The 16140-nt window shown below is 33.3% G+C and overlaps 1 protein-coding gene across 2 annotated transcripts; it reads left to right on the plus strand.

Annotated features, from left to right (window-relative positions):
• LOC109333100 (protein NETWORKED 2D-like) lies at positions 1-4286 on the plus strand. 2 transcript variants are annotated; one of them, XM_019568376.1, is made up of 3 exons: positions 1-401; positions 1043-2482; positions 2528-4286. In XM_019568376.1, the coding sequence occupies exons 1-3, from the start codon at positions 308-310 to the stop codon at positions 4057-4059; spliced, it is 3066 nt and encodes a 1021-aa protein (XP_019423921.1). In that variant the 5' UTR covers positions 1-307; the 3' UTR covers positions 4060-4286. The 2 variants fall into 2 exon arrangements, with proteins under 2 accessions (XP_019423921.1, XP_019423920.1); XM_019568375.1 differs by having other exon boundaries at positions 2-401; positions 1043-4286.

Below are 16140 nucleotides of genomic sequence, written 5' to 3' on the forward strand. Positions count from 1 at the left end.
TATCCCATAATTAGCACAACATCTTAGTTCCCACGTTCTTTTCTCTTTTCTATGTTTCATTGAATCTTTTCTTTCCTTTTTCTATATTGTTTTTTCTTCTATCATTTTTTATTTTTTTTCCTATTGTTTTCTCTTGGTCCTATCATGCATGTCATGTAATCCATGTCTTCTCTTTCATCATTTTAACAAATAGACTTAGTTCAAGGAGAAACACGGTTTGCATGTTTTTATCTTTCTCACATAATTGATATTCTCAATATAATCAAGGACCAAGGGGAAAGAAATATATCAGAAAGAAGAAACCAAAATGTTGCATAGAGCAGCAAGCAATGCATATTCATGGTGGTGGGCTAGCCACATCAGAACAAAACAATCAAAATGGATGGACCAAAACCTTCAAGGTTAGTTAGTTAGTTTATCTCCATTTTCATGTAAAAAAATCAATTTCAACTTTCCAAATTATTTTTATGATGGGGTTTTTGTTCAGAATCATGGGGGGAAATCAAAATGGCTTGCTTTGTTTTTCAACCCCTTAAAATTTTAAGATTTAGATGATCAATTCATTATTGATTAAACCTTCAAGATATACTTGGCTTACATGAAATAGAGTGGTATATATAATATAGATGATCAATTCATTAGAAGATTCAGTTTTGCACATGAATGGAGGTTTAAGGAAATTCAATGTTGTGTAATATACTCAAGGTTTAATTGTTTCATATGATTCTTTGTTTCTCTATGTATAGGCCTCAAAGTGAAGGTCTTCACTTTCTCTGTAGTTAAATTGAAATTTTCAAATTTAAGTCTTTTTTATTCCCAGAATCAGGTGTTTCAATTCACATATCTTATTTTTGTCCAAGTTGTTAATGACTCCAATTTTGTGTTCCATGTTGATCATGTTTACACCTTTAATTTTTCTGAACAAGTACAATAGGAAAATTATATTACACATTGCTTCAATTATGGCTAGATGCTAATGTAAGATTAACATAATCAACTTTTATGCGCCGGTAAACTAATATATATATAAGCAAAATTGCAGACATGGAGGAAAAAGTGGAGGTTGTTTTGAAGCTCATACAAGAAGATGGAGACTCGTTTGCCAAGAGAGCAGAAATGTATTACAAAAAAAGACCAGAACTGATAAACTTTGTGGAAGAATCATTCAAGGCTTACCGAGCTTTAGCTGAACGGTATGATCACATATCAACGGAGTTGCAAAATGCCAACAACACCATTGCTTCTGCCTTTCCAGATCAAGTACCATTTATGGATGAGGACGACGATGATAATGCATCACCAAGGTCCTCAAGAAAACAACCACCAGAAGGGTTCAAAACACAGCCTCCAAAGGTTCCAAAGCCTCCCCATAAAGATTTAAAAACTATCATAACAACAGTAACAGCCACAAGGAAATTTCAATCCAAGAAGCCAAACACCGCAACTGTTGCTAATCTAACGGCTCCTAAATCTGGATTGAGCAGAAAGGAGGCACTTGAAGAGGTTGAGAAGCTGCACAAACAGATTCTGGAACTTCAAACTGTGAAAGAGTTTGTGAAGAGCTCTTATGATAGTGCTATTGCTAAGTACTGGGAAACTGAGCAGCAGATCAAGGAGTTGCAAGAGAGAGTCTCCATTTTGCAAGATGAACTCGGAGAAGGTATTGTTATTGAAGATGATGTTGCTCGTCGTCTGATGGCACAAGCTGCTCTTAAATCATGCCAGGAGACATTGGCACAGTTGCAAGTGAAACAAGAAAGATCACTTGATGGAACCAGAATTGAATCCACAAGGATAAAGGATATCAAGGCCAAGTTATTCTCTCTCATGGTTGAGTTTCAATATGATCAGAAAAATTCCAAAGAGCCAAGGGTCAAAAGAGATGTAAAAAAAGTAGCAGAAACAAAGGACTTCGAAGAAGAAATGGGCAGATCGACTCAACAGACACACGAGTTGATTTCATTAAAGGAGAACATTAAAGGACATTTGGGAGATGAGCTCAATTCATCTCTCAGTGTGACAGAAATGGCACAGAAAATTGATGAGCTTGTGAACAAAGTGATTAGCTTGGAAACTTCATTTTCATCGCAGACTGCACTGATGAATAGATTGAGAACAGAAACTGATGTACTTCAAGACCAGGTTCGAATACTGGAAAGTGATAAGGAAAGCTTGACCAATGACAAAAACAAGTTGAATGACCAGCTGAGAGAAATGGAAGGAAAGCTGTATGATGTAGAGGATCTAAACCAAATTGTTGATGATCAGAATAACAATCTCCAAACTCATTTCACTGAAGCGTGCTCTAATCTTGAACTTCTCTCAGAGAAAGTTCAAAATGTGCAGCTAAATGAGGAAGTTAAGGTCTCAGATACACCACATACACAAACGGACTCATCAGGCCAAGCTGAACCAAAACAAGAGCAAGAAGGACATGTTGCGTTGAATCAAGATGAGGAGCTTAAAGTCACTGATTTGGTAGGTGTTATGAATTCCGATAAGGAGCTGAAAGTCGCTGGTTTGACAGAAGATGTTGCAAATTCAGATAAGGAGCTTAAGGTCGCTGGTACTTCAGAAGATGGTGTAACAGATAAGGATCTCACTGTCGCCGGTACTTTAGTAGACAATGTAACATTAGATGATGATCTTAAGGTCACTGGTTCACCAGAAAATGGTGTAAAAACAGATAATGAACTTAAGGTCACAAGTCTATTGGAAAATGATGTCAAGTCTGGAGATGAGGTTAAGGTCGCTAATTCCTTAGAAAAGGAAGAGGCAGCCCCAGTGGAAAACAAATCTCCAGAAGAGTTAGAAGAACGAGAGCAGAAATTGGATCATAGCTATAGTGGCGAAAAAGCAACAATTGCTTTGAACATTACTATTGAAAATCAGGAAGTTAGTGAACACCCCAGAAGCAACAGGGCAGATAGTTCTTCAGAGAGTTTTGGAGAACAACGAGAAAATGATATTAAGAAAACAGCATTTGAGACAGATAATACTCTCAAAGTTGATCCTCAAGAGCGGGGAGCAGCACAAGAAGATGAACCTGATTGGCAGAAAATGTTTTTGAATGGTATGCAGGATAGAGAACAAGTTCTGCTGAATGAGTATACTAGTACTCTTCGGAATTACAAAGATGTGAAGAAGAGGCTTGCTGAGATCGAGAAGAAAAATCAAGACAATGATTCATCTTTGCAGCTGAAAGAAATGAAGAATGCGAATGCCTTGAAAGATGAAGAGATTAGACTCCTACGACAGAAATTAGGCCTCCTGCAGAGAAGCTTCGAAGAAAACGAGGATATGGCAGAAGACAACATGGTGGAACTTTTAAAAATGGAACATCCTGAATCTACTACATCAGCTATTGAAGAGAAATTCCGGTCAAACATCGATGAACTTCTGGAGGAGAATTTAACTTTCTGGATAAAATTTAGTACTTCTTTCACAGAGATACATAAGTTTGAAACCACTATAATGGATTTGATTAGAGAGGTGTCAAAAGTTGAGGAAAAGGTGACATCCTCAGCAGAGGGTAGTAGTAGCATAAAATTTGCTATACAATCAGATGCGCGACCGATTTACAGACACCTTAGAGAGATCCAAACTGAAATAGCAGCCTGGTTGGAAAAATGTGCCATGCTGAAAGAAGAACTGCAATGTAGATTTTCATCATTGTGTAACATCCAAGAAGAGATAACAACAGCATTGAAAGATAGTGCTGAAGATGAAGACTTCAAGTTCACAAGCTATCAAGCTGCCAAGTTCCAAGGTGAGGTTCTGAACATGAAACAAGAGAACAATAGGGTTGCTGATGAACTTCAAGCAGGTCTAGATATTGTGACATCCCTCCAAATTGAAGTTGAAAAGGCTCTTCTGAAATTGAATGAGAAATTTGGGCTCTCAACTTCAAAGAGACAAGAAAATGGTCAGCTAAGACAATCAGAGAGTAAGGCAAGGGTTCCACTCAGGTCATTTATCTTTGGAGACAAACCAAAGAGACCATCAATCTTCTCAATTCATAGGAAGCTCCATGCTTTGAAAGCACATAATAATGCATGAAATTATTTTTCAGTTTTCTGCTATGTTTGTTAAAATTTTCACCTCTTTTGTGAAAACTTGTTTCATTAGCTAGTGTAAGTATTGAGGATGCCTTTTTACTTAAAAGGGAAGAGATATTTGTCTAAGTTGGTCAGATGTATCATGTATGACTAAATGTAGGTTTTGGTTTGCATTTCTCTTTGTATTATAACCATTTCTTGGTATCAATAAGTCCTTTGTTTCACACATTTGGAATCTTCTTCCAAAATACCATCTTCATGTGGATGAAATCTTTTCATTGATGCTAATGACATTCTGTGAAGTATATAACGTTAAGATGTCCTGAATGGAAGTATATTTATCAAATGTTATTAATGGTAAGATTAATGAATAACTATTAACAACGTAGATGCAGTAATCAAATGAATAACTATCATTTTACAACCAAACTAGTTATACTATGTTTGTTATAGTTGACTCTCAGATAAACAGATTCATAAAAGTTATGAAAATATTTTGAGTCACAATTATAAGGTGTTCTCCTTAGATATGTCCTAGTGTGACAAGTTACATGGTTAGTGGTATTGGTTTTTGTATGTAGTTTGTACTGACTTATTGCTTTTATCTTATTATTATAAGATTTCCTTTATGACGAACATGCTACGTGATATGCCAGACACTGAATTCGGTAGGCAAGATAGATGAATGAACCATATAACTGTAGACAAAAATTATTTCCAATATTTGCTTTATCTTCTTTCTCTCTTTTTATAGAAATACTGAAACTTAAGGTTCAATCAGCTATTAGAGTTATCACCAAAAGCCAAACTTTAATTTGAAAAGGATACCCACGAATAGCGATGAAGATCATCTCTATTCTCTAGTACTAAACAAGGAAGTGTATCAAAAATAAAAGAAAAAATAGTATGATATAACATTTTTATCTTTTAGATACAATGTACTCACAATTTTACCTATACAAAGAAGAGCAAAAGTAACCAATTCCCTCTTCAGTAATGGATAAGAGTCCTTCCTGGATGAGATACCAGCTGCAATATCAAAAAGAAATATCCTTCATTATCAAACTAGTTAGAAATGCAAGAAAGATTTACACATTGGCACTAATTAAAGTTAAATTTGGTAGGAAACTCTCACTTGCTTGATCCAAATTTTCCTCATCCAATCAATAGAGATATTCTAGGAATCAATATCTAACCTTTGCACCGGAATGCGGCATTTGATTCATTTTCCAATTTTGGATCTTTATTAAATGATTTAAGTAGTGACTCAGTATTGCTTCTTCTTGTCTTATTTGAAGTATCTCAGAGGAATATATGTCTTTGGGCACCACATAATGTTACTTGTTTGCTTTTCATATTGTTGAGCTATGGTATTCATTATTTTAAAACATAAAACAGAAAGTTATAGGAATGAAGGTTAGGAGATTATGCAGCTCATGAAGAAAAAAATTGATAAATATACATAGATTAATATGCTTTAAACATAATTGATGCTTGTAAAATTGCATAGCTGCTTTTACACGTCAAATTGCTAACTGAAAAAAAGAGAGAAAAACAGTTTACTACTTTATTTACACATTCATAATTTTTTAATCTATGAATATTTCACTTTTTTGTTGATTTTTAGGAATCGTAAGAAAACATACTTGTTTTGTTTTTTGTTTACCATATTTTTGAAACGGAACATGTTATAAGGAATCTTTTAAAATCCACGGGACTTGTTTAGATAAAACATTTCTTTAAAATCTTAACCAATATTTCAAAGCGTGGAACTAAAGATAACACAGAATAGATCAGTCTATCTTGTTTTCACACCAAACATCGCTTTAGGCAGAGCCAATAGCCTTCTAATTCCACTTGTGATAACAAATATGTTCACATATGGCTAGAAATTTCCAACCGTTATTTTGATTTATTCACACTACAACCAATTTTAGTAATACAATATTGTTATAGTTGTGTAAAGTTTCATTGAATTTCCAAATAAACTAAAATATCAAAGGTTCAATTCATGGAAATGACTCTTCTTAGGAGAAACAACTACACATCACGAAATATATTAGCTTCTTTCTCATAAGGTGAGAAATATCATTACACATAAAAAAATGGTTTTCGAAACACATTTTTATCATAATCTAGAATTAAAGATAGGTTGATCAAGAGAATATATAATTATTCTTTTGGTTTGAAGTAGTTTATTTTGGTTATTCTCAATTATATATGTTGTAAAAAAGGAGTAACATTTGATACAGTAAAAATGTTTAAACAAAATTTCCATTTGTGTGAAGTAAAATCAAGGAATACTAAGTATAAATGTACATAAAAAATTGGAAGATAAATTAAAACCAGGAGTATATTCATTATTTACACAAATACTTGCGTATAAAAATGATAAAAAATAATATAAACTAACACAATGAGAGCAAGCCCAAGAGCCTTAGCTATGTGCAACAGTGAGGATATACCATTGGCCCAATAATGATAAGTACTGTGAAATAGCCCAAATGATAAAGGATCTATAACCGCAACTCGAATACGTTCACACTTCATTGCCTCACATTCAATAATTATAAGTACTGTGTAGCCCAAATTTTATAACTCTACGTAACTCTCACTATCATATGAAATATCGTTCAAGAACAAAAATATTTCACGCGTAGCTATTGACCAAAAAAATAATAATATTAGTGATCGCCAAGTATAATCGGAATTAAATTTTTTTTTTGTATAAATGAAATAGAAACTGAAAGAAGGCTACTCGTGCCATCATTTTTCTCTCCTTGAAGATTCCTTTACTCGAAATAATATACATTGTTAATTTAATGTTAAAACTTTATTTGACTGATGATACGATATCTTCTATTAAAATGAACATATAATCACGTTGAGTAAGGAACAGTTGTGATACTTATCAACTATGCTAAATGACTAATACCATTAACACTATGCTTCTCTTATTGAGGTTAAAAAGGCTTTGAATTCACGTTACAGTTTACGCATGTCACGTGCATGGTGGGTACCACTTGAATTTTTATCATATAATTAACGATGTTTCACACTAAATTTAACAGCGGGATTAAACTAAGGGGTGGGGATAGGTTCAAATGAGTTAAAAAAGAAAACTAGGGAACATTAAAATAATACAAAGTTGAACATTTAAGGCATGATTATGTTACTACATGTCGGGACAAGGATTGCACGTGCGTCGCCGAAATCGTCGTTTGATGCATATTTTTTAAATAAAAGAAGGATGCGGTGCACGTGCCTACCAGTCAATGGTCAAAAGCCAGTGTTTAAGCTTTACAGAAAGAAAATGAGAACATGATTAGCTAGGCCCACTCCCAATCTAAGAATCTAGAACTCCCTCATCAACACCGTTTAACAACTTTAATCATTAATCACAACCTTATAAGATCATGATTTTTCAATAATAAAAAAGTTTGGCTGGACTATGAAAAGTAGTATGAATTTATTATTTTATTCCTTTTTATGTGTTTTTTTTATATATTTTATCATCTTTTTACATGGGACTAGTTTATCCAGGGACGACACTATGGTTAAACATTTTTCATAAGAGCATGATTTTTTTGTCATTCAGGAAAATACATTCCTAATCGACCAATAATCCATTATGTTATGCCTAATTCCTTGTAATTGGATATAAGGTTTTGAATTAACTTTTAAACAAAGATTTTGCTTCTCCATTGGGAGTTGGAGGACAAAACTAAAAATAATATCCATGCCATGATGTTGTTAGATAACCCTTCACAAAACTTGCATTCTTCTAAAGTCTACAACAAAACACAAACTTTTGATTTCATTTTTAATTTTGATCTTTTCTAGTATTCTAAAAACTGGACAAATTAATGATTGGTTTGATGGGCCAAACTGGGAACTGACTCTATATATATCTTCAGTTTAAATAATTTCTTAATTAAGCTATGATGTGATAATTGTTTAATAAAAAATAACTAATTAAAATAACTGATGAATCATGTCTTGGCAATTCCGTAATTCCAATTTGATATTTAAAACACTGATATTTTTCATTAAAAAACTGTAACATCTAGAAATAATACAAGTTGATATCAAATTGATCATGGCATAACACACATAACCACGTTTTGATTTTAATATATTCAAAGCAACATGAACAAACATTTAAATATCCAAGTTGTATAGCAGAGTCAGTTTGCACATTCCTTTTGTATGGGTACACCACGTGTGATGTCACATGCTCTTTTGAAAGGAATAGACAAGAGCAAGCAAAGTTAGTAACCTTATTTACAACTTGCACAGGTTGCTGGGTCAAGAGAATCAATCTAGATCATTATCAAACCTTGTAAAGGGATTGTGAAGTGTACACAAGTACCTCCAACTCAAATTTTATATTCTTGCCCCAACAAATTTTGATATTATTGATTTGTGTCTACGTGTGGAAACATCAAAGATATAATTCAATAATGTACTCATGCATGAAATGTAATTGAAGAATGAAAATTTGATAGCTTTCTAAGGCATAATTATGATGTGTCTTACTGCAAAAGTTGTTTGATGTATTATAAAGCATTTTGCTTATCTATGGTGTTTATTAATTGAAGTATTAAAGGTTTTATGCTTTAGGAGGAGGTAGGTGGCTACAAGATATTGATAATTGATATGGTATTGGATTACTTGTCTATATGTTTGTATGGATAGAAAATGAAATTTCATACTTGTATGTTCAAATTGGGAGTTATTATCCCTGTAATGTTCAAGATGGCTAGGATGATTGAACAATGATGATGTACCCAAAATAACTATTTTTACGTGTCCACCATATTTAATCAAGTTTCTCTAAGTAATATAAAAATATTATTATATAATTTTAAAGGAAAAAAAATTAATTAAATAATAATTTATCATTGGACCAAAATAAGAAATTGGGACATGAATAAGAATATATAAATGATCCCAATCTAAGATGATCATAATTCAATAAGTATATTATCATGTTTAATTGGTTTTTATAATTAATAATTTTCAAAATTCTTTTCAATCTCAGACTCCAGAGTTTTATAATCGTAGATATAATTTAAATTATTCTCTTTACTGTTTTTATCTATTAGGGCACAAAGAATCATGATTGTATATGTGTTTATTGATATACATAATTGTTCACAAACTCAAATAAAAGATAAATAGTGTGTATCGATCAACAATATAATATTAGAAATACTGTTACATGATATTTATTTTGAATTTATATGTTAAAAAATAATTTAATACATAAGTAGTTTCCCCTTCATGGAATCATCACTAGCTACCTACTTTTACACACACAAAATGTTATTTTTGCTTAAACCAAAACTATTTTTCAGACAATTACTCTTTTAGTTGGTTTGTGAAGAGGAAAAAACATGGGGAAAATTAATATAAAACTTCAACATATTCAACGACAATTTACTACGTTTAGCGACAATATCACACGCATAATTGCCGCTACTTTTAATTAAAAAACCGATACACGACAAAGTCTTAGTCAATGTTTGGTATAATTATAGTATTTCCTTTGCTAGCTCATTGGCAACACTGTCCTTCATATAATTCCAAATTGCCCTAAACCTGGCACAATCACTAGAAATAACTTCGTGTATTTTGTTTGAAGCATGTTATATATAAAATCCTTTTTCTTAAACCACATAAAGCAACATCATGCATGCCTAAAATATTTCTCAATATTAGTGATCTACTATGTGGGTTGAAATAGTGAAGAAAATGCAAATAACAATATATTTCATTCTCCAATAGTCTACTTACCTCGTAAAGTTAGAGTGTATAATGTGTGAGTGTCCCAATTCAAATCCCGAGCCATATACTTCCTTCCCCTACTCATAAAAAATGAAAAAAAATATTTGTCTAAAAATTATAGTAAGGTTTTTAAAAAAAGTAAAATGGGAACTGCAAGAAGGGAATAGAAATTAAAACAGGCGGGCTTTATATGTTTTCATTTGTGTTTTTTGATAGGCCAGTGAAATATGGGAGTGTAAAAACTCAACAATGTAAACAAGTTCATGACAACAATGTAACATAAGTAAATTCATGACTCACACACTCTTTGTCACAAGTTAATTAAGATTATATAACGCACATGTGTGCTAATGGAGTGAGACTCCTCTATAGTAGTACTAGAGATGAGTCTCACTCGTGCTAACAATGGATGAACTTAATTAAAGGTTAGTGTTGGAACATGGTTTGTTGAAAGCTATTAGTAAGAATTTTTTGGTGTGAAATATAAAAAACACTCAAGTCTCACATAGAAGAGTTTTGAAAAAACAACTCTTAAGTCTCACATAGAAGAGTTTTGAAAAAAAAAACTCTGAAGTCTCACACTAGAGAGATGATAAACTTGGAAAAAATCCCAAGTTATAAATAGAAGTCTTTTCCCTTCATATTTTCTTGCCCAAAGTTGAATGTGCTTTCATTCAGCTTTTTCTTTCTCCCTCATATTTTTCGCCGATGCATTTCCGGCAAACTTCTCCCCCTTTCTTTCCGTGACACTACGAAATGGCACATGCACCCATATTGTGGGAATTTTGAGAACTGACATTGGTAGTCAGTATTGGGGGAAAGAATTGGCACAGATAGCATATTATGGAAATTTCGAGAACTGACACTGGTAGTCAATATTGTGGGAAAGAATTAGCACATATAGCTATATTGTGGGCATTTCGAGAACTGACACTGGTAGTCAGTATTGTGGGAAGAGAATTGGCACGACTAGCCATATTGTGGGTAATTTCGAGAATTGGCACTGGTAGTCATATTGTGGTGGGTGTATTCGAGATTGGTTCTTACAGTACAGTAGAATTCGATAACAAAGATCTGGACTGTTTTATCTTGGGGCCGGCGTGGTTGATAGTATGTTTGCACATTTTGGGCAGTGCCACGAAATGTCTTAAAGAGAGCGATCTGGTCGTGACTCAGTTAATAAGTATTATTTCGTGCCATTTATAATTGTTGCAAGTTAACGGTAACAACAATTTTAAGACGTTTCGACTGCAATGACATTCGTAGGTAATATTACTGGACCGAACAGCTATGACCTGAACAAGCCATTTCGGTTTGACGGAACAAATTTCAAACGTTGGCAACATAAGATGGATTTTTCCTCACTATGAGAAAGGTTGCCCACGTTCTGAAAACCGACATCCAGTGGTGTCAGATGAGGCTGAAAAAGAGAAAATGGATAAACTGGCTATTGAAATAGCTATCTCGAATGTAAGTGATTACTTATGTAAGAACTTCATTCTCATTGGGTTGTCTGATAATCTGTATGATTACTACAGCCAATACAAGTGTGCCAAATTAATTTGGTATGCACTTGAGAAATAAAGAAATATGATACTGAGGAAGTTAAGATTATATATATATATATATGAGATGTTATCACTACCTCAAGTATCAAATGACTGATAATAAATCAGTAGAGTCTCAGTCCTATGAGATACATAAAATTGCTCATAAAATTGCTCATAAAATTGCTAATAAATCAGTAGAGTCTCAGTCCTACCTCAAGTATCAAATGACTGATAAAATCATTTGTGATGGTATGACCCTAGAGACTTAAACTCAGAGAGCCTATGAATGTATATTCATTGGGTATGATATAAACAAAATTGTGTATAAGCATTACAACTTTAACGCAAAATGATCATTGAGTCTAACGATGTTGACTTTAATGAGAAGAAATTCCTTTTTAAATTGAGGAATAGTGGGGGCACATCAACTAGTCACACACTTGTGATTAGAGATAATGATAGAAAATGAAATGTTTTGAAATAGAAACTAGAAGAAGTAAGAGAGCAATAATTATTAGAGAGTATAGACCTGATTATATGGTCTATATATGAGGATAATCCATAAACTCTCCAAGAAGTTTTTGACTTCTTTGGATGTTGATTTGTGGTGAGAAGTCATAAATGATGAGATGAACTATCTATAGTCTAACAAGAAACAGATTATGTTATCTCAATCCACTATGGAAGTTGATATGATAGTATTAGCAACAGCTAATGAAGAAACAAGTTAGCTCAGAAGTTTGCTTGCAGAGATTACCCTATGGGAAAAACATATATCACTTGTGTTGATCCATTGTGATAGTATCGCGGCTATTGCAAAAAAAATTGAGAACCGCTTTTATAACGGTAAGAAGCGACAAATACGTCGTAAGCACAACACCATTAGAGAGTTACTCTCTACATGAGTTGTTAGAGTGGATCATGTACGCACTGAGAATAACTTAGCAGATCCTTTGACGAAAGGACTAGCTAGGGAGAAAGTTCATAATACTTCTAAGAGTATGAGACTATTGCCCTTAGAACGAGGATCACTCATGATGGTAACCCGACTTAACTGAGTGGAGATCCCAAGAAATAGGTTCAATGGGTAATAACAAGTTGTGAAGTGATATGAGAATGAACATGCTATAAAATTATGAGAAGCATGATTCTTGTAGAATAGGTAAGAATGAGTTAAAACTCTTAATGAGATCTATACTCCAATTGGAGTGGAGTACCTAGGCTATATGAGTACTCTTGATAGACTCACCTATGTGAATATGGAAGTGGGGGCCGCTTCCTATGAAATTTTGGGGCATAAATTTCTAGAGCGTTCACTATATTGGGATATACGTGCATGACATTTAACGCACGAGCTTTACAGAATACACATTTGAAAAGGTTGTGTGTGGTTTGATGCTTGAGATAGAGTTTAAGACTACGAGTCACTCTAGGAAAATCTGGGTCTTACTCACTATGCAAAGGTTCAAGTCACATGATATTTTTGTTTATGCACAATCTTATTGAGACCACAAATATTTTCGGAAATTGTTTTTTAATTTCAAGTGGGGGATTGTTGGAACATGATTTGTTGAAAACCATTAGTGGAAACTTTTGGGTGTGAAATATAAAAAACACTCAAGTCCCACATAGAAGAGTTTAGTAGAAAAACAACTCTCAAGTCCCACATAGAAGCGTTTTGAAAAAAACAACTCTCAAGTCCCACATTGGAGACGAGGAACTTGGAAAAAATCAATAGAAGTCTTCTCCCTTCATATTTTCTTGCCCCAAGTTGAATGCGCTTTCATTCAACTTTTTCTTTCTTCCTCATATTTTCCACCGATATATTTCCGGCAAACTTCTCTCCCTTTCTTTCCGTGGCACTAAGAAATGGCACAAGTAATCATATTGTGGGAATTTCGAGAACTGACACTGGTAGTCAGTATTGGGGGAAAGAATTGGCACATGTAGCATATTTTGGAGAAATTTTGAGAACTGACACTGGTAGTCAGTATTGAGGGAAAGAATTGGCGCAGATAACCATATTGTGGGCATTTCGAGAATATTGACACTGTTAGTCAGTATTATGGGAAGAGAATTGGCACGGGTAGTCATATTGTGGGTAATTTCGAGAATTGACACTCATAGTCATATTGTGGTGGGTGTATTTGAGATCGGTTCTTACAGTGCAGTAAGAATTCGATAACAAAGATTTGAGTTGTTTTATCCTGGGACGGCGTGGTTGATAATCTATTTGCACATTTGGACAGTGCCACAAAACGTCTTAAAGAGAGCGACCTGGTCGTGACTCAGTCAATAAGTATTGTTTCATGTCTGCAAACTAACGGCAAGAACAGTTAGATAATAAAGATACCTCAAATATCCATTAATCATTATTATGATGATTGATGGTAACGAGATCGAGATGGGCATGTCCTAATAATTTATACTAAGCTGGTTGGTCACTGGTTAGGCATGTAAGTGTAATTTATAACCAACACGAAAGGTAGTTGGTTGCAAGCAAGTGGTCGGAAGAAGAAAAACAAAGAGAAGCAGCCAAGCCTCGTAGGTGTCTCCATCAACAAACGCAACGATAGGCCACGTCTCACGTAGTATAGCATGTATAATCATGGACCCATTCCCCTCAAATAAAACATCATGTCAAAATAAAAAATAACCTATGATAACCAACAAAATAACCTATAGTTTGATTGCATCAATGTTGCACCGAACATTCAACAAATCACCCACTAATACGTGCATATTTATCATTTCTCCCTTCATCTACGGGTGTGGTGTGTACGTGTAGTGCCTCCTCTCGTGCATAAAGGAGATAGATACACAGACGGAAAATGTTCATTTCTCCATAATTTTTCTGTTTTTTCAAAGTTTATAAAATAATATTAAAATATTAATTTCTTTTTTTATAATTTTTCTTGTGAAAAGAATGAAATTTTCTCATTGACTTGGTACACCAAATAAAATATAAATAGAGACATATAATCCTCATCCCCCTTACCCTTGCCGCTTTAAGTTCGTGGAAGAAGTAAAAATGTAAGATTGAAGTCAATGTCTACCACTACTTATTTTGTTCCACATTTATGTTAATTGAAATAACTAGATCTTAATTGTACATGCATGCCCTCTATTATAGAATTACACAACATAATTCAAAATAAATTCTGATAAATTATTACTCTATATAACAAAGAATTATATATAATATCACAAATAAAACATTGAAATTGATGAAAAATCAAGAATGTGTTAGTTAACGTTTTTTATTTATTAAAACCATAGATAATATGTAAAAAGTGAAAAACGATGAAGAGATATATAATGAAATTGAAAGGACAATAAGACATTGGTATGTGTTAGTTAATTTGATTAGGGTAATTAATGTTTTCTTCCTTTTATATAGATGATTGAATGTAACTTTGTATAATTCAATATAGAATGTTTCCATTTTTCATTCATGATTCATTTCTCATTCCTTCTTGTTCATCAAGAAGATCTCTCTTATTCATGGCTCCTACCATTTTAACATGTTTAGTGGTATAATGCTCTACTAGATTCTCAAGATTGAGGGCTCGACTCCTGAAAACGACATTTGTTGGAAGAGGCAATCACGAATATCGAAAAAGATTAATTCATTAACCAATAAAAAAAGAGAAATACATTTAGTAATAATACCAAAAAAATTGTGACTAATGGAGTAGAAGATATCATGCTAAATGGGAAAACATCACCGTATAATATTTTAAATCCATTATTATTTTTAGGTATAATATGATCAATCACAAGCTCATGCAAGCAGATATTATAAAATGAACCGATTCATACGCCTTATATATAAATCACTTCCATCGATGACTTAAATTTCTTGACTGTATGCATGGATCTGGTCATAAACAAGAAGGGGCGGTTGAGTCCATTCATAAATCTTAATTATATATCAACCATAGTAAAGTACATATGTGGTGAAACGCAAAGGAGTTAAAATTAAATAATTTTGGCCTAAGTTTTAAAAAAATAAAATTAAAAATAACATTGGATGCTTGCAAGAAATGCAGAGGATAATGCGTATTCATCGGCACTACTTTATGCACTCATGTTTCCCGGTCTAATTTGATTTTTATCTTAAAAGTGTGACATAATATAATGTAATTAAATTAACTTGGTCTTATGCTATAGCTAGAGGGTGATGAATGTAGCAAATCGTTACTCTCATGCTTCCTGTTTTTTCGGTCACTGGTCTAGCACAGTGTTCGTTGCACTTTGCTTTTTAATTTGTAGACAGAAACTTGATGTTGCCATTTCTTCGGAGCCAGCAGGCAAAAAGGGTGCTTCGTGCTGTGCCTAGGGAGCAATGTATTGGCCTCCAATCTCATCGGTTACTCCACTCCTAGCTTTCAACTTTGACTACAACGGTTATTAACTATTCCCTTATTATTACACTATTAATATACTGCATGCATAATTATCCACTTGATTATTTTATGTTTTTTTGTATAACGAATATATCTCTTTATTTTATAAGTAAAAAATTAATATCTTTTAGAATATATGATTGACTTCTCAACAAGTCTTGCACCCAGAAATCGAAAACATATGATTTTTGGACTACTATGATAACGGAGAATCTAGTGGAGTTTTATATTAGTGGACCATTGTCTTGTTTGCGCTTAATTAATTTATGTATAGCTTATTAAATTGGTTAATTATGCTGGTGAATTATTATTGTGGTAAGTCATAAGGAAGGG

This window comes from Lupinus angustifolius, chromosome LG18 (assembly GCF_001865875.1).
Source record: "Lupinus angustifolius cultivar Tanjil chromosome LG18, LupAngTanjil_v1.0, whole genome shotgun sequence".
NCBI lineage: Eukaryota > Viridiplantae > Streptophyta > Magnoliopsida > Fabales > Fabaceae > Lupinus > Lupinus angustifolius.